Source organism: Balaenoptera musculus, chromosome 4 (genome assembly GCF_009873245.2).
Source record: "Balaenoptera musculus isolate JJ_BM4_2016_0621 chromosome 4, mBalMus1.pri.v3, whole genome shotgun sequence".
In the NCBI taxonomy this organism is placed as follows: domain Eukaryota; kingdom Metazoa; phylum Chordata; class Mammalia; order Artiodactyla; family Balaenopteridae; genus Balaenoptera; species Balaenoptera musculus.
In genome coordinates this window covers 9,403,262-9,428,728 of record NC_045788.1, presented here as the reverse complement: position 1 = coordinate 9,428,728, position 25,467 = coordinate 9,403,262, and the positions used below count along the sequence as shown (strand labels likewise).

Here is a 25,467-nt window from a genome sequence, read left to right as displayed (position 1 = left end):
CTCCTACAGCAAAAGGAATGGTTGGTAGGAAATGACCCTAATTTTAATAATAATATACACACACACACACACACGTTAAACCCGCCAGTGAATTCCTTTAGGGCACCAAACTGTGTTACTTCTGTGATAATGAAACCTCTTCTCCCTTGTTCAATCAGAGGTCAATTTCTTTTGAATGAGTAAGTCCTAAATATATTCTGAAATTTTAGTTTTTTTTCAGTGCTATTTCAAATACTGTTTCATGTGTAGTCACTTAGTCTCTAGAACTCAAATGCAAGGAAGTTCAAGTAAGACAGCCTAAATAAGATGTTATCAATTAAGTAAATTAAGTAGTTGATCTCAAGTTAACAGCTGACATTCTTGGCAGCGGGTTCTTTCGTAAGCAGAATACATAATAGATACATTCAATTAGAACCTTCAGGAGAAAATCTGGCGGGATTTCTCCAGATACTGGCTGGAAAGATGAGGGTAAAGGGTTTACCTCTTTTCTGAGTTTATGAGAAACAACTCTACTCATTCCTGTCATTTTTCTGCCTTCTTCAAATTTTCCTACTTTGGCAGTGTTCCCCAAAGGCAGTTCAAACCAGGTAAGCATCATACAACGTTTATTTTAAATGGAATAATTTGAAATATTCTCTATTTTTATTGCTATTGTTATAGCGAGAAAGAGGGAAGTGATGAATCAGGCACTTGTACCACAATAGGAACTTCAAGAAAAGGCCAGAAAGAATCACATAACTAACAACCTCAACCTATAACATGACGATGGTCAGATCTAGGGCTGACGATTCTGTACAACATCTTACAGTTCTCCACTTCATCATCTCTCTTCAACACATTTTCAGTAAACACTACAGAAGATAAGCTTAAGGGGCTATCAAAACAGCTAAGAATGGCAATGTATGGAGAAAAACTCTTGAAACAAAGTCCCCCTAAAACTGAGTTCCTCTGCTGAGTTTATGATTAACCTCTCTATCCAAAACTTTACTCCCTCTCTTTGCCTGAACCTGTTCCCCTCAAGATTGAGAAGTATCAAAGAAAAGGGCAGATTGGAATCATATACAAGCCCCTGTGCCCCTGTCCTTTGAAGTAAAAGGCCTTTGCCTTAGTCTCCCAGGTCTCCCTTGAGTCTCAAAAGGCTGACTCAAAGAGTTAATGATCAGGAAATGTGAAGACATAGAAACAAAGAATGGCTGTTGGGCTGGGAAACTGGTAACAATTCAGACTCTAAGTCGGCCACATAGCAGAGTCACCGAACCTGCAGCTCCCTGAAGAATACAGATACAGGCCTGACACACATTCCTAAGCTGTTTGTACAGGAAGCAGAGCCCACCAGAGGAAAACTGACTGCAAGCATGTAGACCCTAGACTGGTTGAAACCAGAAGGTTGATGATGCTTGAAACTTCACTTTGATGCCAACCAATCTGAGAACTGTGCACAAGCTCATCACATACCCTGTAGCCACGTCCCTCACACTGTCTTTAAAACCCCTTCCCTGAAAGCCACTAGGGAGTTCGGGTCTTTTGAGCATGCGCTGACCATTCTCCTTGCTTGGTGCCCTGCAATAAATGCTGTATTTTCCTTCACCACAACCTGGTGTCAGTAGATTGGCTTTACTGAGCAGGCGAGCAGACCTAAGTTTGGTTCAGTAACCAACTAGTTTTCTCATCCTGTCGGGGATATCAATGTACTGGACAACCCTGGAAGGTCAAAGTTGAAAACAGCAGAGCTGGCAGAAGCCCAAAAAACTGTGTGACCCTGAGATACCCCCACCCTTGACTTCCAATGGATTGTCACTTGTGTGAAAGTTAAACACCTACTGTGTTAAGGTATGGAAACACAGGGGTTCATTTGTTACAGCAGTTGGCCAGCCTTAACTAACACAGTGTAGCAATGAAACAGAATGATCACTGTGGCAGGCACACACTTTAATCTCAAGAAGAAAAGTTGTCCAAGGTGACTTCTTTCAGCTACTTAATTCTCATTTATTAACATTCATATTTGTATACGCCCCCTCCCTTTTCCCTCTGCATTTCACACTATCACTCTTAGCCCATCAACTGGCTCTCCTGACTGCTTTAATCTCATTTTCTATTTTATTGTCCTCCACTTGGGTGGCAGCCATTGTAGATACATGGTTGAGGGAAAAAACAAAGGTCAGTTTCAATACAGAACAGTAATGATTATTTTTATATGTTTCCCCCATCAATTTCACTGGGTTTAACACTTCCTGAACCTAGAGGCCAGATCTGGCAAACTAATTAACAATAGACCAATTTTCCAACTCAGTATTCAGACCATGAACAAATGAGGAATCAAGTAAATAACTGTCCTTGAAAGGGTAATCGAGTTGTAACTGTTTTGTGTTTACTGCACAAGACCGAAGAGCTTGTCTTAATTTTCCTGTGGCCACTCAGGAAGGAGGGGAAATGGTGCGTGTGGGAATATTGAGAAAGTTCTATCCTAGGAGTCTGCAAGGCAGGCAAGGTGGACGAGGAGGATGACAGATGTCTCCAGACTGGGAGCAGGAGCCACAGGGACTGGTCTCGGCTATGCCACAGAATTCAGAGTGACTTTGGGCATTTCACCTCACCGTCATCAGGCCTCAGGAGGAAATGAGGGTATAATTACATGATTGAGAGACTCAACCACCTCTAAACAAATTACAAGATGCATAATATTCCTATAACTGAATGTTTTAAAGGAATTACTTTTTCATCAGCAGTATCATCTAGAAAAGGTGTACAATGAATCCAAGTTACAAGAACATGGCAAGAGGACCAGGATGGAACAGGTCCACTGGACAGTGAAATTCAATGGCCCAGAGGATACTAAAGCATCAGTTTAACTAGAGGGATGAAGGAGAACTCCCTCATTCATAAGGATAAGGGTAAGGCCTATGTTCTCCTAAGCTGTCCCTGCTAATGGGTGTCTGGGGGAGTTCCAGAATTATATGTGTGCTGAGAGGCAGCCTTAAGACTCTCATGATGGCTAAGCATTAGGATCAACTGGATCCTAGAGCAGGGATCTCTCAACTTTGATTATTCCTTTGCTAGTTAAAATCGGGGGGCTTGACATTTAACGTTGACTATTTATTTACAAATCATATGCATGTAACCACTTGTACTAATCCATTATGTACATTAGAAAATACATGCACAATAGAATTTTTAAATGAGAGATAAAATAAGCTATATTTAAATTGATTTTTATAATAGTTTACATATTATGGTATTTTATGCTCTTCCTAAAATATGTTCAACAGTAGGAATGTGATAGACTAAGCTTCTTTACTTTTTGGAAATCTTGCTTAAATGCTTTGTGATAGTCGGTTTTTGTGAATGACACGCCAGAAAAAGCTACCTCACAAGGAGATATAGGTCTGAATGGAGGAAAGACATCGTTGGCTACCCTTGCTAAAGTATGGTATTCATTTTGGAATCCATCAATTATGCCAAGATTTTTGTTAAAATTTGGCGAATAAAATTTCTCTCTTCCTTAATGTTAATCAGCTTGCATTAGTCAGGGTACTCCAGAGAAAGAGAACCAATAGGATATACATAGATATATAGGAGATTTATTATTGGCTCATGTGATTATGGAGGTGAGATATGCTGAAATACGCCATCAGCAAGCTGGAGAACCAGGAATGCCGGTGGTATAATTCAGTCCAAGTTCCAAGGTCTGAGAACCGGGAGGGGGATAGGGAAGTAGGGAGACAGGAAATGGGGGAGGTGAGTGAGGGGGCGGTGGGGATGGGTCAGAAGCTGAAGGCCCAGGAACCAGGAGCTCGGATGTCTGAGGGGAGGAGAAGATGGACGCCCCAGATCAAGGAGCCCTTTCTCAGCCTTTTTGTTCTATTAGGGCCCTCAAGGGACTGGATGGTGCCTGTCCACATCGCTTGGGGAGAGTCTTCTTTACCTAGACTACTGACTCCAGTGCTCACCACTTTCGGAAACAGCCTCACAGACACACTTACAAAGAATGTTTCACCCACTATCTGGGCAACCCTTAGCCCGGTCAAGTTGACACATAAAATTAACCATCATCCAACTCTTCTGAAAATTTAATTGGAAGATGTTACTTTTCTAAATTTTAAAAAATGGATTCAAACCTGACTTTATCTTTTCATTCAGAAGATTCTTTAGAAATCTAGTTAGAAAATTCTGTTTCCATAATCTTTTAGTGTACTTTGAGAGTTGTAAATAAGTGATGCGCTTCAACTGTTGTTGGCCAGAACATCACAAACAGATGAAACATTTCCAAATAACCAGTTTTAAAATGTCCTTTCCATAGCATGACTGTCTTTGAAAAAGCTCTTTTTTTCACTCATTTTTAAAATGTCATCATTACCTTGAAGAGACAAATTGCTTATCTGTTCAAAATATTTGCATGGTACCTTAATACTGACAGTTACTTGTCATCACATTAGAGGTAAGCAAGTTTGAAGTACGTTTTTTTTTTTTCAAAAAGAAGTTATGTTTGGCAACTCTTTTTAGCAGAAGGTATCCAGCAAACCCACAACAGATGTTCATGGTCCCTGACATCTTTTTAATATTGTAAATATGGAATCATTTAAGATGATATAACCCATACATCCACTTAACTGGGCACATGGAGATGACAATAAGGCACAAGGTGGTAGATGGAAAGGAAAGGTAGGGGTCACTCAATGCCTTTGTAGGGGAAGTGACCTCTTCCCTCAGGAGACCTGACAGGTGATGTGTGCCTTAACTGGGCATGTGGAGGTGACATTAAAAAAGGTATTTAATATTTTAAATTAGCAATAAGATGTTTACTGAGCTAATATACTTAAGGGGCAAATAAAATATTTATTGTGGCCATAACTATTTACATTAAAAAGAATTACGCTCTTTTTTTTCTATTTTGTCAGTTTTAAGTTTATAATCTTTTTGTCATAATTTGTGATTTCTAGCTTTCAATTTCTTTAAACTGTAACATTAGGATGACATAGAAACAACTCAAAGTAGCGTCTTTTCTTTCTGAACAACCTACTTCACATACAAGAAGGAAAATAAGTGATTAGCTAGGTTTTCTGCACTTAGAACTGGGAATGACCTTTAGAGATTATAGGCTAATTACGGCCTTACCAGTCACCTATCCCTTTAAAAAAAAAACAATTAGTGAACCTGACTCTAAGGCTACAAATGGTTCAATGATTTCTCTGATGGTGTAACAGCAAGTCAGTGGTGAAGCAGGTCAGCCACTTCATGCCTCGACCTCAGGGACACAGCACAAATATTCCACTGTGATGTGCTGTAACACTTTAATACTTTTACATTTGGGTCCTCAGTGCCTTTCTAGACACACATGCATAGTAGGATTAATAGCTTTGAAAAATTAAGTAATCTATTTAAAATATTTCTCCCTAAAAGCCTAGATTTCTCCCTTATTGTAAAATATCAAATAAAAAGCAGAGAACTGGTTTGTAGATTTTGTTTTGTGTATTGTTAATGAGAACAGAATTAACCATGGATTCTAGTCTCTTCTTTAGTTATTTGAGAAAAATAAATCACCACTATAATTGGTTCTCTTTCACTAAAGAAACTCTTTTCTCTAAAACATGCAATGTTTCACAGCTCCAGAAAACCAGAAAACCACTACAGCTCATCAATGAACTCAGTAAAGTTGCAGGATACAGAATTAATACACAGAAATCTGTTGCATTGCTATACACTAACAAGGAAAGATCAAAAAGAGAAATTAGGGAAATAATCCCATTTACTATCACATCAAAAAGAATAAAATACTAAGGAATAAACCACCTTAAGGAGGCAAAAGACCTGTACTCTGAAAACTATAAGACGCTGATGAAAGAAATTGAACATGACACAAGCAGATGGAAAGATATACCATGTTCTTGGACTGGAAGAATGAATACTGTCAAATGATTATACTACCGAAGGTAATCTACAGATTCAATGCAATCCCTATCAAATTACCAATGGCATTTTTCACAGAACTAGAACAAAAAAAAGCTTTAAATTTTTATGGAAACAAAAAGACCTCAACTAGTCAAAGCAATCCTGAGAAAGAAAAACGGAGCTAGAGGAATCAGACTCCTTAACTTCAGACTATACTACAAAGCTACAGTAATCAAAACAGTACAGAACTGGCACAAAAACAGAAATATAGATCAGTGGAACAGGATAGAAAGCCCAGAAATAAACCCATACACTTATGGTCAATTAATCTATGACAAAGGAGGCAAGAATATACAATGGAGAAAAGACAGTCTCTTCAATAAGTGGTTCTGGGAAAACTAGACAGCTACATGTAAAAGAATGAAATTAGAGCATTCTCTAACACCATGCACAAAAGTAAACTCAAAATGGATTAAAGACCTAAACTCCTAGAGGAAAAGATAGGCAGAACACTCTTTGACATAAATCACAGCAATGTGTTTTTGGATCCATGTCCTAGAGTAATGGAAATAAGAACAAAAATAAACAAATGGGACCTAATTAAACTTAGAAGCTTTTGCACAGCAAAGGGAAATATAAACAAAATGAAATGACAACCTACAGAATGGGAGCAAATATTTGCAAACAAAGCAACCCATAAGGGATTAATCTCCAAAATACACAAACAGCTCATAGAGAGAGCTCAATATCAAAAAACCAAACAACCCAATCAACAAATGGGCAGTAGATCTAAATAGACACTTCTCCAAAGAAGACATCCTGATGGTCAAAAGGCACATGAAAAGATGCTCAACATTGTTAATTATTAGAGAAATGCAAATAAAAACTACAATGAGGGACTTCCCTGGTGGCACAGTGGTTAAGAATCCTCCTGCCAATGCAGGGGACATGGGTTTGAGCCCTGGTCTGGGAAGATCCCACATGCCGTGGGGCAACTAAGCCTGTGCGCCACAACTACCGAGCCTGCGCTCTAGAGCCCACGAGCCACAACTGAGCCTGCGTTCCACAACTCCTGAAGCCCGCGTGCCTAGGGCCCATGCTCCGCAACAAGAGAAGCCACCACAATGAGAAGCCTGCACACCACAACGAAGAGTAGCCCCCACTCACTGCAGCTAGAGAAAGCCCGCACAAAGCAACGAAGACGCAACGCAGCCAAAACTAACTAACTAACTAACTAAATAAATAAAACTACAGTGAGGTATCACTTCACACCAGTCAGAATGGCCATTATCAAAAAGTCTACAAATAAGAAATTCTGGAGAGGGTGTGGAGAAAAAGGAACTCTACATTGTTGGTGGGAATGTAAATTGGTACAGCCACTATGGAGAACAGTATGGAGGTTCCTTAAAAAACTAAAAATAGAATTACCATATGATCTAGCAATCCCACTCTTGGGCATATATCTGGAGAAAATCATAATTTAAAAAGATACATGCACCCCAATGTTCACTGTAGCACTATTTACAACAGCCAAGACATGGAAACAACCTAAATGTCTACCCAACATGAATGGATAAAGAAGACGTGGTACATATACACAATGGAATATTGCTCAGCCATAAAAAGAATGAAATAATGCCATTTGCAGCAACATGGATGGACCTAGAGATTATCATACTAAGTGAAGTCAGACACAGAAAGACAAATATCCTATGATAATGCTTATATGTGGAATCTAAAAAAAATGATACTAATGAACTTATTTACAAAACAGAAAGAGACTCACAGACAGAGAAAACAAACTTATGGTTACCAAAGGGGAAATGGGGGGGTGGGGGAGGGATAAATAAGGAAGTTGGCATTAACATATACACACTGTATATAAAATAGATAACCAATATTGAGTATAGCACAGAGAACTATACTTAATATTTTGTAATAACCTATAAGGGAAAAGAATCTGAAAGGAATATACATATATATACATATATATGTATAACTCAATCACTGTGTTGTACACCTGAAACTAACATGATATTGTAAATCAACTATGCTTTAGTTAAAAAAAAAACAGTGTCTGCTAATATATAAGATGTTGAGGGCAGTCCTTGAGGGGTCCATGAATGACTGTGGCTAGAGAACTGCCAGGCCCAGCCCGGCCACTTGCTTCAGCAATTCTCAGGAGCTCTGCTTACACTGTTTTCTTAAGACGGAATAACATGTCCCAGCAAAATTCTTCAAAGCCCAATTGGTGAGCTGGGATGAAGTGAGAGAGTGGCATGGACATATATACACTACCAAATTTAAAATAGATAGCTAGTGGGAAGCAGCCGCATAGCACAGGGAGATCAGCTCGGTGCTTTGTGACCACCTAGAGGAGTGGGATAGGGAGGGTGGGAGGGAGACGCAACAGGGAGGAGATATGGGGATATATGTATACGTATAGCTGATTCATTTTGTTATACAGCAGAAACTAACACAGCATTGTAAAGCAATTATACTCCAATAAAGATGTTAAAAAAAAAAAAAAAAAAAGCCTGGTTGGAAGCCTTTCTGACTATCCAAGCCCGAATCATCTGTCCTTTCTGCAATACCCTCACTCATTTTACCTTCCGTAACAGTTTTGTTCACATGTATAAGGAACTGTGACCAACTCTCATCCTCTACACACAGTAAGTAATTAAAAAAAAAAAAAAAAAAAAAAAGGGATCTGCTGAGTTGAACTGCATCTTGCTAAAATAGCGCCAGAAGGGTCCTTTGACATTATGTGATCTAGCCTCTTTGTTCAAGAAAAGGGTGACTTGCCCAATAAACACAGCAGGCTGTGACGGAAGTGAAATCTGAATTCTGAGCTTCCCTCACGGGGGCTGACACAGGATTTATGCTGTTGAAGATCTAGTCCCTGACCTTGCAGAGCTCTCATTTGGTAGACAAGAAAGACGGATCTAGTTCCCTTGACACTACACAGTGAGCATGATGCTGACATGAATGAAAGCAAAACTGACTGAGATTGGTGATATATAGAAGGCAGCCAACATTGTTTTTTAAAAGATAAAAGTAATACATGTCTGACCAAAAGTGTTCAGAGTCCTGGCCCCAGTCCTCTTAAATCAAACAAGAACCTACTGGCCGGACCCATGTGACAGCCTAGAGGTCTGAATAAGTGAATGTGCTTTATCAAGTGGGGAACACATTTAAGACGAGTTTTTGGAACTTCTGGCTGAGAGCAAGAGTAGTTTACAAGAAGAGGATGTCTTAATCATCAGGAAGAATCATCACAAATCCAGCAATCTTTCTGGAGTTTCAAAAGGTGACCTTAGCAAGCCTCCCCTGGCTCATCTGTCTGTCTCAGGTAGGGCCCCCCAGGCTGCTGGTCTTCTAGTTCCATGAACAGTCCAAGCTCTTTCCTACCTCAGAGTCTTTGTGTTTGCTATTCCCCTGCCTGGCGGTTCCTCTCCCTGCTCTTTGCCTGGCTAGTCCCTTCTCCTCCAATAGTCCTCACCGGAAACGGTACCTCCCCAGCTCAGGTTCTTCCTGCTCTTATTATTTTAAGGATGATACCCCATTTGTACCTTTTATATAACACATGACAAACTGAGTATTTTCTTGTTTGTTTACTTGTTTATAATGATAAGGGCCTTTTTTTTTTTTTTTTTGGTTCACCTTTATATTACCAGAACCTAAACAGTGCCCAGTACATTGTGATACAAAATAAAGATTTGCTGAATAAATAAATGAATTCAAAATACTTTTATAAAACTAATCCAAAATTACTTAAGGCCCTAGGAAACCCTTAATAAGTTTTGAGAAACACACAATTCTACTTTATGAAATGTTTGAACATAATAAATAACAAATACTGGTTCAATAAAGATCTTTTGATTATTCTTTTACAGATTTTTGAAAGCCACCATTTACTCTGAAGTAAAACTTGAGGTTTTTTAAAATGTGAGTCTATGTCAAAAAGTCTATATTTCTGACTGAAATGTGAAAACATAACTGAGGAGTCATCAATACCTAACTATTAACTACAATAAACATCCAATTGGTTATAATCTAGTGATAAAAAAGAACAATATATAGTCATGCAGCTCAGATATGAAGGAAAAAAAAACACATTTTTTTTGGTCACTGAGAGAGAAAACACACACAGAAAAATGATTCTCCAAGAAAGGCAGTTCTCATAGAAATGTTCCAGCTTTTAGGGGAGGGAAAAAAAAAAAAAAAAGGATGGCGAAGACAGAAGTAACACATTCTTTCTGTAACAAAATCAGACAAGAAACATCCTAGGAAATCTGAACAGAACCTCAGATGGGAACATCAGGAAAAGTAAATAAATGGACACGGTGCATCCTCCTCAAAGAGTCAGTGTGTGTGGTTTTAGGTCCTTCACTGCTCAGAGAAGACGACATTATAATGGCATTTCCGGAATGAAGCATTTTCTATCATCATCACCCGGCTTGAATCCACTCACCACTTTTCAATTCTGATATATGACATTTTACTAAAGCCACCTGACACTAAAAAGTTGCATGTACACTGAGGGTTTTTGGAATTAAAGAATAAAAACCCATTACCTGCATAAAATCTGAATATTCAGACGTTATAATTTTAAAAAGCAATATTTAACATAACTCCAAACAAAAGCCAAATCAGAATTGGCCAAGCACAAGAACACAGTACACTATATTTTATATATACATATTTATATTTATTTTATAGTATATATATTTTATTTTGTGTTTCTGTGTACAAGAATGACTATAAAATTAAATTGTCTTATTTCTAGCAATTTTCTCCCATAAACAATAACAGTCACTGCTAAAAGGGATGCTTACAAACTTACCAGAAATATAATATTGGGGGACTATTCTAGTCTTCAAAACAAACGGTAGCTGTCAAATTCTTACTGAATAATCTACAGTGTTAATTCATGTACTGTATTTCATCTGTAATAAGTCTTTGTGGTAAGGTTAACACTTCAACATACAACACAAATAAGAGAGGACCGAAAAATGAAAATTACTTTGCTTATGTTTCTGTATTAGAATTTTATTTGCTGAAGGGTAAAAAACAGATTTGCAAAATTCACAGTTAACTTAAAACAATAGTTTTAAACTTTTATTCCTAGCCCTTACTGCCTTCAGGAAGGAGAGAACATCTGGTTATTTAAGGAACACAATATGTTCACATTTTCTATGACTTTTGTTTCTAATTGGGTTTTAAAATTTTTTTTGGAATTTGAACAACGAGTTAGAACAATGTTTTTTAATCACTTCATATTTTTCAGACTGTCATCCTTCCATTCCTCTACTTCGTTTAGTGGATTGTTTTTGGAAATCTGCTCAGTGATTCTAATATAATAAGAGGAAAACGAGAATCAGGATTGTGGTCTGAAGAGCTAAGTATAGAAACCATATCGTAAGGTGAACAGAGTATAGAATGCTACAGATATTTGATATCCAGTCTCTTCAGACAGCATACATTTACAAACATTTCAAGTAGTTCTTGGGTCACTTATATACGTGGCAATTTCATTTATTACAGACGCAAATAAATATCTACTACAAATAAAAGAATTTGTATGAGAAATATCAGTAACTAGGATTCCACTATTTTTAAAACTAATGAAGCTACAGCTCTTGTGTGGAAAGGTGGTTGGAAGATCTTGGTTCAACGGCTAGCTCTGTCACTGACAAGCTGTGTGACCTTGAAAAAGTCTCTCAAATACCTTGATCCTCAGTTTGTTCATATACAGAAGGAGGAGCTGAATTAGACTCTCTCGGTTCTTTGCAGTTCTGAAATTTGCATAGTCTAAGTGAAGTATATTATTTAGATCCTTTGTTGTGTCTTCTTTGTTCCAAAATATTTGAAGGTGATAACAGGTTTTCAAATAATTCTGATCGATATTAAATTAAGGAACTAGATGCCCTTTCAGTTCAAGTTGTAGGGTCACTTCACCATCTTGATAAAAATGGCAGCTGACAAATATACCATTGGCTATGGTTTCTGTGGAATGTGGATATGGGTTCCAGAAATATGTGAGGTGAGTGAGATCCACCTGGATTAGAGTCAGTATTAGAAGAGGCTCAGTGCTTAAGTCAGCATTCAACTCTACCATTGTTTTACTTAATACCAACCACTGCAGGACACAGAGCTAAATGCTAACAGACGAGCAGGATGATGAGGAAGGATAATTGATAGAAGATACAAGCAAATCGCTAAACTACAAGGGGCTATGAGGACTCAAAGGGAAGACGTGTCTTATCTGAGCCTGGGAATGGCTTCCTGGAGAAGGTAGAACAGAGGCTGGGAACCTCAAGAGGGGATGAGTAGAAGCAAGGGTCATGGAACTATTCCAGCTAGTTTGGAAGCTTACAAGCGTTTCGGCCTTGGGAAAGCCACATGGCCTTAACCTTTCTGCACTGAAAAAGAAGGAGGAAAGATAACCCGTTCTGCTGTCTCGGAGCTTGTAGTGAGGACCAAATGAAGCATACCAAAGTACTTGGAGACGTGAAGGAGTATGATCCTATGATTACAGTTTACCAGCCCATTATTTCAGTCTGTTCAAATGAGAAATCTTTTCACAGTAAAGCTGACATCTGATAGAAAACAAGTAACAGCTCAGTGTCTCAAGCTCTACTGCAGAGTCTATTCTCAACTGAGCAGTCTCCACTGGGATTTAGGGATAGTGGTAGGACGAAATGCTTCTCTGAAGGCTGAAAATGAATTTAGGGAGGCCCAGAGCTCCTTGTTTATTTTTATTTTATTGAGTCTGTCAGCAGCACTCAGCACAACTGCCATGTGAAGCTGGGATACGGGAAAGTAAACTTTCATGCCTCAAATCTCCTCTTTCTACTAGGTCACTTCATAGAGACTTGTGTGTTTATATACTTACTCTGATTTAAGTGTTTCATTGTTGTTAATAAATAGAAAACATTTAAAGCACTCTGAGGTCTGGATTCTCAGAGGCTGTGGGTGGGGTACTAGCATCGTCTTTCCCTCTCTTTACATGGCCTCCTCTATGACTTTATAGTTGACATGAACTACACTGAAAGCTCTATCCACTTGTGGATTTTTACGATATATATAAACTTACTTTTATTTTTTTCTTTTGTGCCTTTGTAGCACTGGATTGGATCTTACTATATCATTAGACGTCAGTTCTTTATGGTCAAAGGCTGCTCTGCTTGGGTAGGTTGTTAGAGGCAACAAAAGAGGAGACCAAGACTTAGCAAGCGTGAATGCCCAGATCACAAGGACATTTGGTAGGAGTCAAGACTTGGCCCAGTGTCCCGATTCCTAGCTCAGGCTCCTGGCAAGACCCAGGACACCACGCTGCGATAGACCTCCAATTAGCACACATGCCAAGTGATGTTAGTTATCACTTGACATTTACTAATAAAGTCAATGGATCAGCCATTACATACACTTAACTAAAACTACCACCTTGCTGGGTTGGCCGTCTGAAACCCCCTTAGTACTCTGCAGCTTGCTTTATCTTCCCCTACAGATATCATCATGCCACGAACTTGTTCTCAAGAGCTTTTTACACATGACTCCCTCCTTCTGCCCAGTTTCTCATGTCTCAGAAATACCAGTTTAAAGTCCTAACTTTTGGACAATTAGCTTGATTGTTTTTACTTGGTAAAACCCTGAATGTAAAAGTGGGGAATACTATTTTTTAGATACTTATGCTATTACTTTTTTTCTCTTAAACCTTGGAGAAAATTTTTCTTAATGCTTGTAGAATTGGCTTCATTATTCTCTATATTATATATACTATCTTTTTAAGATCAAAAGTACTCTATTAAAATTACGGATTCCACTAACAACATTGAGGAATTTAGTATACGGAATTCTGCAACTATAAGAGTGAATGGTTTATAGGAAGATCAACCATATTTACCTAGGAAAAAACTTACCAAGATGGATAGGTTTAGATAACATATTTGTTACTCCTTTCAATTAAACCCAACAAATCACACAAGCAGATAATTCAAACAGTTATTTTAGCAATTTTTTCCCACTCTGTATGACTCTAATAATTCTCAATGCTGAGCAGATAGAATTTACCTTAAGTTTGTAGACCAAAAATCAGATACCTCATTGACCAGAAACTTCATCCTTTATTCCTTTTATAGATATGCCATAATCTTGACTATTTCATATTAAAAATATATACTTATACAGCCTACATATACATAAAAAAAAAATGAGACTGTAGATTTTTCAGTCTGACTCCTAAGCCTTACCAGAAAAAAAAAAATGCTACCTTATGTATTAGAAATGATGGATTGTATTTCTGATACCTAATGAAATTTTGTGTAGGAGAAATGACATAAAATTGTGTATTTCTGCAGAAAATGGATATAGGCTACAGGAAAACAATAATTTTAAATGAAGCAAAGAATAAATACATGCTCAAATGTTGAAGTCAACAACCGACGAACGGACAAAAATCCTTCAGAATCAAAATGTACATTGAACTTGGAGGTCCGCGTTGATCAGACAGAGCTCTGGCAGTGGAATCCACAGACAGACTGACTCAAAGACAGTTCGACAACTGCCAACATGATTGCTGGGAGCTCTGCCAAAGAGCCAAAGGCTGGGATTACCACCCAGTGCCTGGCATCCTAGTCCTCGTGTTTGAAGCTTTCTCTCTTATACTTCATCCAATATTTTTGTTTGGCTCAAAAGCATCAAGGATTCACAGATTTTTTTAGATCATTAAATGTTCTTATTTTCAAGAAATGTAACATTAGTTGTAAAAGAGCACACTTTTTCTCTGCAGTGTAAAGAAAATTTTGGTGACTTGCTTTAAGTTCAAATAGAGAAATCAGCATTAAAGTCTCTTTAAATCTTTATTTTATTAGGTTACTCTTCACCCGCAAAATAAGAAATACATGTTCATAATATGAAATAATTTAGTGTTTCACTGCATCATAAACTCTTAGAAAACTGGTCCTTTTTAGAGCTCTAATGTTTTGGTCTTCACATGGCTCTCGAGGCTATACGTGGGTCAGTTGGCCCCCGGGAGCGAAGTGTGGTTATAAGGAGAAGCAGGTGCTCAACTATTTCCTTGAGTTACGAGGAAGCAGGTGGGCAGAACAACCTCCTGAGTTACAAGAGATGTGTGCTCCTGTTTCTCAGGGCAGTGTCCTTTGAATTTGCCCGCTGAGTTGCTAGACCATCAGGTATGTGGGGTTGTGGCCTGTAGGCAATTCATCTGCTATTAGGCAAATTCTACATTAGGAATTCTTGGAGTCATGTAGAGAAACCAGTTTTTCACCCCACTTAAAACTGAGAACATCCCACATGGAAATCTTACCTTGGGATCACGAAGGAACAGAGCCTTAAGAATCAGCGAGTGAACATCCCCGATGAGTGGGTAATGCATCAGAAGGCCAAGACAGGTCTGGTAGTTACTAGAGATCACTAAATAAAAGGAAAAAAAAAAGCAATTGAGAAGCAATGCTGTTTCAGATATCTGCATTACTAAGAGAAACAAAATTAACAACTTAGATTCAAAGAAAGCAAACCAATAACTCGACTGATTTGGACAAAAGGAAATGGGGAGAGGGGATCCTTACCAAATGGCCTTTGAAGCAGCACACTGTACTAATATACCAGCACTCATCGTCAGAGCGGTGTTGGAAGGAAGAGCCTCAGATATAGATATGTGTGTGCGCTTGCAACACAAATAAACTCTTAGAAGCATGCACATTTATTGCCATTTATATGGCTGTATTTAAATGTCTCTAGTTTTGCTGCTTGGAAATTAGTAACAAAAATCTTATGAATGGGAAAGAACCAGCTTAAAATTCTCATAAAATATTATGTACCCTGATTACTATGCTTCACAACTTACATATGTTACATTTATTTTTTGTATATATAAATATTACATAGTTCAAAATTAAAGAGAATATAATTTCTTCCAATTATTTGTTTTCCTAAAGGTAAGAAGAAATTTAGGAAAGATATTTATGCAGCATTTCTTGGAGGAAAAGTGTCAAAATCTTCATAGATAAGCCTAACTGTGTTCCTTAGACCGTCATTTAATTTTTTTCCCCCAAATCAACCTAATTATGGCTGCAATTATTAAAAACATCTTTTCAGGCAGGTCTATGTAAACTACTTCATTTCTTGGCAATCCATCTGCCACTGCTGTCACAGTTGCGCCCATTAGCGACTCTTGTTTTGTAAGCCAGGCTGACGGCCTCGGCAGCATGATTGTGAACAAACTTTACAGTTGCAACTTCCTGTGGTTGTGACTGAATCCTTTTCATTAATCAGAACGGTTAGCTGAAAAATATTCCGTAGGAAAACAACTGTGATTCACTAGAAACAACATAAGTCACAAAATAATTTTTTTGTGATCAAAAATACCCTTGACTCTTAGGTTTTTCTTTCCTTCTTCTGCTGGGAACATCCCCCTTCCCATGAACATTATGGAGAAAGGGGACAGGACTGGGCAAAATGAACAATTATAATCTATGTAAGGAACCACTTTATCATCTTCATTTCCTTTGCTGATCTGACAGCTTGTAATTTCATACATCTGCTTTCATTTGTGAAGTACTCACTTATCCTACCCTTTCTTTATCTGTTCAGACTCTTCTTTTCTTATTTGTTCATTTTATCATACTCACATTCAGTTGCCTGCTGTCTTTTTTACTCTAGAATTCAAAAACCTAGGGTACTGAGAATAGTATAACATTTTCATGTCCGGTTTTCTTTGCAATCTAACAAATAAATAAAACTTAGATAATCAATTCATTTTCTAACTCATAAAGTTATTTTCCCAAATGCTATAATGGTTATATATTAGTAACTGGCCCAGGAAGAATTCTTGTATGTTTTGTAAGACAGGCAGGGGAGTTTAGTGGAAATGGTTCTGGGCTCGGGATTCAAAGATGTGGGCTTTCATCCTGGGACGCCACTTGAAAACGTTTCATAAAGTTGCCTGGAGACTCAAGGACATAATCTAAATGACTGATTTATAGCAGACGTTCAAAACCTGTTGGGAGTAACCTCTCAGAGCTTAAGTTCAGTCATTTGGAAAACAACTTTCCAATTTAAAAAAAATTTGCCTGCCTACGTCATTCATTGCAATAATCATGTGTTGAGCACCTAATGCATGACAGGCCCCACGTTAGGAGGCGAGGCGGAGATGAACAAAACGCAGTCCTCACCCTGGAGAAAATGAAAGTACAGAGGGCAGACACGTAACAACAAGCAGCTGTTACCACTACTACTCTCTCTAAGATGATAACGAATTGCTGAAGTCTTTCCGAGACCAGGCCCCATACCAAGAACATTACCGGCATCTCATTTAATTTCTATGACAATCTTATCATAGGGTACAATTATTATTATCCCTGTTTTACAGATGTGAAAACTGATCCTTGGAGGGATTAAATCATTTGTCCAGGTCACACAGTGATTTGGTGGTGGACCAAGATTTGAAATTCAGAAGTCTAGTGGCAGGGTCAGGGCTTTGTTCTGAAAGGCCATTGTTTTGAAAATCAAGTGACATAATGGATGCAAATAATCACTGCAAATAGAAAAGTCAATTAATGTTAGTACTCTTGTGTAGTAGTTTTAAGTAGCTTGGAAGATCAGATTAACCCAGCGTGTAAAGCAGCCTGACATAGGTAGGCATTTATGTGGAGGGACCAGAGCGACAATCCTATGTTATTACAACTTGAAAAAACTTTTGAAACTATAGGAAGCTGTAAAATACATTTTACAAATACAAATAAAATACATTTCACAAAATAAGGGAAGCTAAATAACATATTAATATTCTACTTGCATAACAAACAAAGGAGCTAACGTTCTTTCTCCTATCCATCCATCAATCCATCCCTGCAGTCACTGAATATCATGTACGTTTTCTGAGCATCTACAAAATCCCGTGCCAGGCAGTAGCACTAGGGATATGATGGCGAACGAGTCTGAGCTGTGAAAGGTAGCAGAACATGGCACCCTGAAGTTTGGCTACAGGGGTTCAGGACGCGCCACCCCCAAATATGCCCCTTTGGTATACTGACTATTTTGAGCTGGAGAGGTTTTCTCTGAACTCCTCTTATCTTCAACTCCCTACGTGCTCCAAAAGGAACTCAACTGTCATAAATCCCTGCAGACAAACTCTGTCACAAAGATACCTTGCATCTATTCTTCTCAGGGTCCATTCATCTTTCCTAAAAATCATTTACTCTCCCCTAAGAGGCCTACATCCCCCCTCCCCTTTATCTATTAAGGTGGTAGTTAATCCTGAAATCTAAAGCTATCTCTTTGAGGGTCGCTCATTTTCCCCTGGGTATCTCCCATATGTACATGAGGTATACATGTTAATCAACTTGCCTGCTTATCTCTCAATCATTTTGTGAAAGAATCTCAGGGGAAAACCTAACTGGGTAGAGGTAAGGTTTCACCTCCCTCTTGCCCCCTGCCTTCAGATAATGCCATCTCTAATTTCTTAATGAAAACTTGTACTTTTCATTTGCAATTACAGGTGCCAGTATTAAGTCCCTTTTGAATAACTGTGTCCAATTTAGCGTACTCGAAAGAGAATAATACAAACTATTTTAAAAATAAGATAGTAGGAATCTGATAGGATAAAAATTTAGTTATGATTTTGGCAGCAAATTTTTCTTGAACTTGAAAAACTAATCCACCACACTGTTCCTTCTCCAGTGGTTATTCTATCAGAGCAGGGCGGTGACACAGGAAAAAAAAGTGAAAGACTAAAAAAAAGACTGAGTTTTGCTATCTACCTACATTTGAAATCAAGGATGTATATGCTTTATTGAGAAGATCATATGGTTTTTATTCTTCAATTTGTTAATGTGGTGTATCACATTGATTAATTTGCAGATATTGAAAAATCCTTGCATCCCTGGGATAAATCCCTCTTGATCATGGTGTCTGGTCCTTTTAATGTATTGTTGGATTTGGTTTGCTGGTATTTTGTTGAGGATTTTTGCGTCCATGTTCATCAGTGATACTGGCCTATAATTTTCTTTTTTTGTGGAATCTTTGTCTGGTTTTGGTATCAGGGTGATGGTGACCTCATACAATGAGCTTGGAAGTGTTCCTTCCTCTGCAGTTTTTTGGAATAGTTTCAGAAGGACAGGTGTTAACTCTTGCACACAAGGATGCACACAAGGATGTATATGCTTTAAAAACAAAGTACTAAAGCCACACTCTGAAGCGCTTACTTAGGGAACGTTAAGACAAAGGTGAGCGGCGTTTAGGAAAACCTATGGAATCTGAAATCAGACGGTCTAGATTAGATCTAGATCAGAAGGCTGGCTAGTCATTTACTGTGGGTGTGAATTTAGGCAAGCTGCTTAACTTCACTAAACCCTTCTTTCTCTCATTTATAAGAAGTGTTTACTCTATCTGTAGGGATTCTGTAAGAACGGCACGGATGTGAGGTCACGTGCTTCCCCATCTTGCTTGACTCTTGCTAAATAAATAGCACTCCCACCACCCGAAGCAGAGCTGACTTTGCTGTCTCTACCTTTAAATCAGCGGTCCCCAACCTTTCTGGCACCAGGGACCGGTTTTGTGGAAGACAATTTTTCCACGGATCGGGGGGAGGGGGTGGGGGAGGGATGGTTTGGGCGGTAATGCGAGCGATGGGGAGCGGCAGATGAAGCTTCACTCGCTTGCCCGCCACTCACCTCCTGCTGTGTGGCCCGGTTCCTAACAAGCCATGGACCCGTACCCAGGGGTTGGGGGGCCCTGCTTTAAAGGGCCTACAACTGTTCTGGAGTGGTCTAAGGGAGTTGGTTTAAATAGTTTCTCCAAACCAATACCATATGCTAACACATATATATGGAATCTAAAAAAAAAAAATGTTCTGAAGAACCTAGAGGCAGGACAGGAATAAAGACGCAGACCTACTAGAGAATGGACTTGAGGACACGGGGAGGGGGAAGGGTAAACTGGGACAAAGTGAAAGAGTGGCATGGACATATATACACTACCAAACGTAAAATAGGTAGCTAGTGGGAAGCGGCTGCATAGCACAGGGAGATCAGCTCGGTGCTTTGTGACCACCTAGAGGGGTGGGATAGGGAGGGTGGGAGGGAGGGAGATGCAAGAGGGAAGAGATATGGGAACATATGTATATGTATAACTGATTCACTTTGTTATAAAGCAGAAACTAACACACCATTGTAAAGCAACTATATCCAATAAAGATGTTAAAAAAAATTAAAAAAATAAAATAAAATAAATAAGTTTCTCCAGTAGTAACAAACAAAAAAATAATGAGCTCAGTAAAGATAACCAGAGACGTGATTGTTTTGAGAAACTTTAAAGCAATGGGACCATTAGCTTATGTCTGAGTCAGAGTTAACTATACTTACAACTGGAACATTTTGAAGTGAAACACTAGTCAAATTATTTCATATTTAGATATACCTTCTCAAGGTAACAAGATGGACTAAGAACAACTACCATCTCTAACATGTTAAAAAAAAAAGTCAGTAAGCACGTATAATGCGCGTACAATTTGCCATATACAACCACACCCCAGCACTGAAACTCAACCCTCCACCACCTCCATGTCACTCTTTGTCTCTCCCACGTCAAGTTGTATCAAAATTTTGGTTAGAACAATTTCTTGAGTTTTCATTTTTATAACCAGGCAAATGTTATCACAGCTGAACAACACAGTATATCGTGACTACTCTTCCTTTCTTGTATAGCCTCTTTCCTTTCCTGGAATTTATAACTGCCTGCTTTTTCATTTGCTTTGCTGTTTATATTTTTAACATTAATTTAATCTTAAATGCTCCCCTAGTCATATAAATCTCCCCTTAATACTTTTTAAAAATTTAGATGTTTTGTCAGTTTCCTTTTTTTGAGGAAATTGCTCATGAGGCCTCTGGCCTGCTCCCTCACCCTGAGGATGTCTTTTACCTCTTGCACATGTTGTATCCTTATTTCCTAGAGTACCTACCTGCTTCTTTCTCGCTTTTCTCTCTCATTTTGGTGGAGCCCATCTCTCCAAAAGCTTTATGCTCAGGACATGAATTTTTGAAAACTTCTCTGTTTGAAAGATTTTATTTTGACATTAATTAATAGTCTGGTTAGGTACAGAATTCTAGGTTGGAAATACTTTTCCCTGAGATTGTTGGGAGCATTGTTCCAGAGTTTCCTGGCTTCCAGTTGAAAAGCCTCAAACCATTCCAATTCCTAATCCTTTCTGTGATCTGTTTTCTCTTCTCTTCCCCCACATTGTTCTGTAGATTGATGATGAATACCTTGGTTTGCATCTGTTTTCATACATAACAGGTCCTTTCAATTTAGAAACTCATGTTCTTTTGTTGAACTAGAAATTTCTCTTGTTTCTTTGATGATTTTCTCCCTCCCATTTTATTTTGTTTATTTTGTGTTTCTTATTCCTTCCTTCCCCCCTCCCTCCCTCTTTTTCTTCTTCTTTTCTTTTTTTTTTAATAAGAAATCATGATAGCTAGATGTTGGATTTCCTGGCCTGGTCCTCTAATTTTCTTTCTTGCTTTCTCACGGTTTCCTGTGCTTCTTTCTGGGACACTTTTTCAATTTTATATTCCAACCACCTATTTCCATGATACTTTATTTTTCAATTACACTTTTTCCTTTGAATAATGTATTTCCTAGCTCTCTAAGAAGTTTTCTCCTCCTTGCACAGTCTCTGTGGCCTCCAAGTTGCTTTTTTCCTGGTTGCTTGTTTAGATCTCTGCTTTCATGTCGACGCTCTCCTCAAACGTGTGGTGGTTTGGGGCTACCTGCTCATGTGGAGGAGTGGGGCAGTACAAAGGTATCTTGAAGACAGCTGTGTGTGCATAGCTGGGTGGGTTTGTGAATGCTGGGGGTTGACATAGGTCACTCTTGGGCCACCCCAAGCCTTTTCTCTTGTGCTGACTAGATTCTCTCAGAGAAGATTCTCCCAAACTCTTCCCGGAGGGAGACAGTCTAGCTTCGACATCCTGAGAAAGAAGACTGGCGGTTTAACAGTCACTAAAATTGCCTGAGTCCCAGGTTCAAAGACCCTCCACTTTACCGTCTGCAGAGGATAAATCCTGAAGGTACAGTTGGAGATCTGGGTGTAACTGCTTCTTAAATAGACTTTCAACCAGTTCTCATTTTTTAGTCTTAACTCCTTCCCTCCCCCTACCAATTTCCAGAAGTACCCAGCACTGCCAATTTCTACACTTTTAGGAATTCTATGGGTTATTTCTTGGCTTTCTCCATTATCAATTTTGTATTTAGCTTTCTTGGATCTGATAAGTCAGTTATCACTCACCCATCTGTTTTCCTGCTTCCAAAATTACCCTAATTGTCTCCTTCCTAATTCTCTGTGTCCTATGGGTTGATGCTATTTCAATGGGATTTTAGGAGCAATGGAGGTAAATGCAGGACCTTAATATAACATCTCATATCTGATATCCTTATCACTTTAATGACATTTCTACTGAGCACCTGGGCAGGTGGATTGAAGGGAAAGAACAATCTAGGTGGGGAGGCAATTGGGTGGAGAAATGGGGAAATAAGTAGTCAGGAAGCAAAGATCACCATCTTCCTTTCTCTGTGAATCAGACAGAATGGCCCCAGTCACCCTGCAGGACTATTCACATTCTCCTTTGGCAGCAACACATGGACATGGAAGCCTGAGTATACCTGGGTAAGATTCCAGTGACGCATGTAATTTTGCTGGCTTTTGCCCATAAAAGGTATCCTAGAGTTCTTGAATCCATCTGCCATACTGCTTTCCAGGGCAACAGAAAACTGTGGAATGGGAGTAAGTGTGTGGAAGGGTAAGATTACGGTACAGGAGATAAGCCACTTCTTCCCCTTTATAGAAGGCCAGGGTGGGGTTTCAACTATTAATTTTGAACATGGAATAGAATTACAGCAGGAAAATAATTCTCTTCTCATATCTCTATTTCTAGAGTTGTGTAAATTAAAATTCTTTTGAGGCAAAAAATAGACATTAAAAAGACAATATGACACAGTAGAAGGGGCAAAATCCAAAACACTGACACCACCCATGCTGGTGTCGATGTGGAGCAACAAGAATTTTCATGCATTGCTGGTAGGAATGCAAAGCGGTACAGCCACTCTGAAAGGCAGTTGTGTGTGATTTTTCAGGCCTAACCACAGGCAATTAGAAAGGTATGAGAGTTAATTTTATGTTTTCAACTCGACTGGCCTAAAGGATGCCCAGAGAGCCGGTAAACATGATTTCTGGGTGTGTCTGTGCGTGTGCGACTGGAAGAGATGAGCACTGGATTCAGTAGACTGAGTGAAGAGATCCACCCTCGTCAATAAGTGGGCATCGCCCAATCCGCTGGGAGCCCAAATGGAACAAAAAGGCCTAGGAAGGGTGAATTCTCTCTCTCTTTGGGCTACGATGCCCTGGATATTGGAGTTCCTGGTTCTCAGGCCTTTGGATTCTGGGACTTACACCATCAGCCCCCTGGTTCTCAGGCCTTCAGACTTGGACTGAATTATGCCACCGGCTTTCCTGGTTCCCAGCTTACAGACAGCCGACTGTGGGGCTTCCAGGCCTCCAGAACTGTGTGAGCCGAATCCTATAAGAAATCTCCTCTTCTCTTTCTCTCTCTCTATATTCTACTGGTTCTTTTTCTTTGAAGAACCCTAATGCCAAAGGCTTTCCCTGACAGGCCTCACAGGGGAGAACTGCCCTCCCCACTCCGGACTTGGTGCACAGCCAGCACCTTGTACCCTCTGAAAGGAGCTGCAATCAAGGTCTCAGGCCAACTCATCGGGCATGATCTTCCACATACTTATATTCCAAGCCCCGCTGCCTTCATTCTTAGATCTCTTTATCTGAGGCCTTGGGCAGTGGTCCTCGTCAGGTGGGGGCAGGAGAAGGAAACTGTGAAGACGCCTTCCCTCGTGCGACTTAGTAGCCGGTACTCTTCCACTCCTCGCCTTTCCGCCTCACCTCCCGCCCTCTGACACCGCCACCATCTCAGGGTCCATAAGACTGCCAGACTTCTTCGCTCAGGGCTCCCTCAGCAGTTAGAAGACCGCACATTTGTGCTGATCACCTGGCCCTCAACCAGTGTGCCGTTCCGTGGGTGAAATGGAACAGAGGGCTTGGCGTTTTCTCCAGGTTTTGACCCCTGCTTATTATACCACCACAGTAAATGACTAAAGGCTTAACTCTTCCATTTTTGACTTGTTGCTTTAATTGGCTACTCCAATACCTAGAAGCTCGGCTCTCTCTCGCACCCAGCTCAGCTGAGCTCCTGACATATACCACACAATCCAGCAGTCGTGCTCCTTGGTATTTACCCAAATGAAATGAAAATTTATGTCCTGTACACAAAAACCTGCACACTGATATTTATAGTGGCCTTATTCATAGCTGGCAAACCTCAGAAGCAACCAAGGTGTCCTTCAGTAGGTGAGTGGATAAATAAACTGTGGTACATCCAGACCATGGAATAGTATTCTGTGCTAAAAAGAAATGAGCTATCAAGACCTGAAAGACATGTAGAAAACTTAGATGCCATATTACTAAGTGAAAGAAGTTAATCTGAAAAGGCTACATACTGTATGATTCAACTATATTTCAATCTGGAAAAGGTAGCACTATGGACACAATGAAAAGATCAGTGGCAGTCACGGGTTAGAGGGGAGAGAGGGATGAACAGGTGGGGCACAGAGGATTCTTAGGGCAGGGCAATTACTCTGTGTGATATACAGGGGTGGATACATGTCATTAGACATTGGTCCAAGCCCACAGAAGGTCTAACACCAAGAGGGAGCTGTAAAGTAAACCACGGACTTGGGCGATGATGCTGTGTCAGTGTAGGTTCATCGATTGTAACGAACGGGCTGCCGTGGTGAGGGAAGCTGACAGTACAGTGGGCAGTGCGTACGTGGGCGTGGAGGCAGATGGAAGGTTCTCTGTACTTTCCACTCAATTTTCCTGTGAGCCAGAAATTCTCCAAAAAGTAGCCTGTTTTATTAAAAAAAATCTAAACATTAAGAAAGAAAAAAGACAACGTGCTACTTTGGTACATCGGCCTAAAAACATAAAGTAATATAAATGATACACATGTAACCCAAAGGGTATATTAATATCTACATCTGAGATGGTCATAAAAATAACTGACAATATTTAACGTCTGAGAGGAAAGAGAGCTGGCAGTCAGGAACTGTTTAAACATTCCTTCAAAAATAAGACCCCCAGTTTGTGCTTTGATATAAACTCTGTGGCACATCACTGTGTGATTTGGGAGAGTCTTTATTCCTAGTCCCTGAGGTTGGGTAAAAGCTTTTCCAGACAAGACAAATACATTCAATTTATAGTTGAAATTAACTGCATTCTGACATCGGTATAATGTTGAACATGCTCTTAACGAGAAAATAGAGAAACAGAAATTCTGGGGTAGGACAGATGGAAACACTGGCAGATAGACAGATAATGGCTGAGGAGTAAGGGGAGATCTAAAATGAAATAAAAAGGAGCAGTGTTTTAAACCACAAAGAGGACATAACTGCCATACCAGGCCGGGCTGAGAAATGACTAAGGAGACCCCT

The 25,467-nt window shown here is 39.3% G+C and overlaps 1 protein-coding gene across 9 annotated transcripts in view; it reads right to left on the bottom strand.

Annotated features, from left to right (window-relative positions):
- The window catches only part of TBC1D5 (TBC1 domain family member 5), a 538,946-nt gene that overhangs the window by 111,923 nt on the left and 401,556 nt on the right, over positions 1-25,467 (bottom strand). For all 9 annotated transcript variants that reach the window (XM_036849871.1, XM_036849872.1, XM_036849873.1 and 6 more), the window contains one exon: positions 15,218-15,324. In XM_036849871.1, coding sequence (XP_036705766.1) covers positions 15,218-15,324 — 107 coding nt within the window. The remainder of the gene's footprint in view (positions 1-15,217; positions 15,325-25,467) is intronic.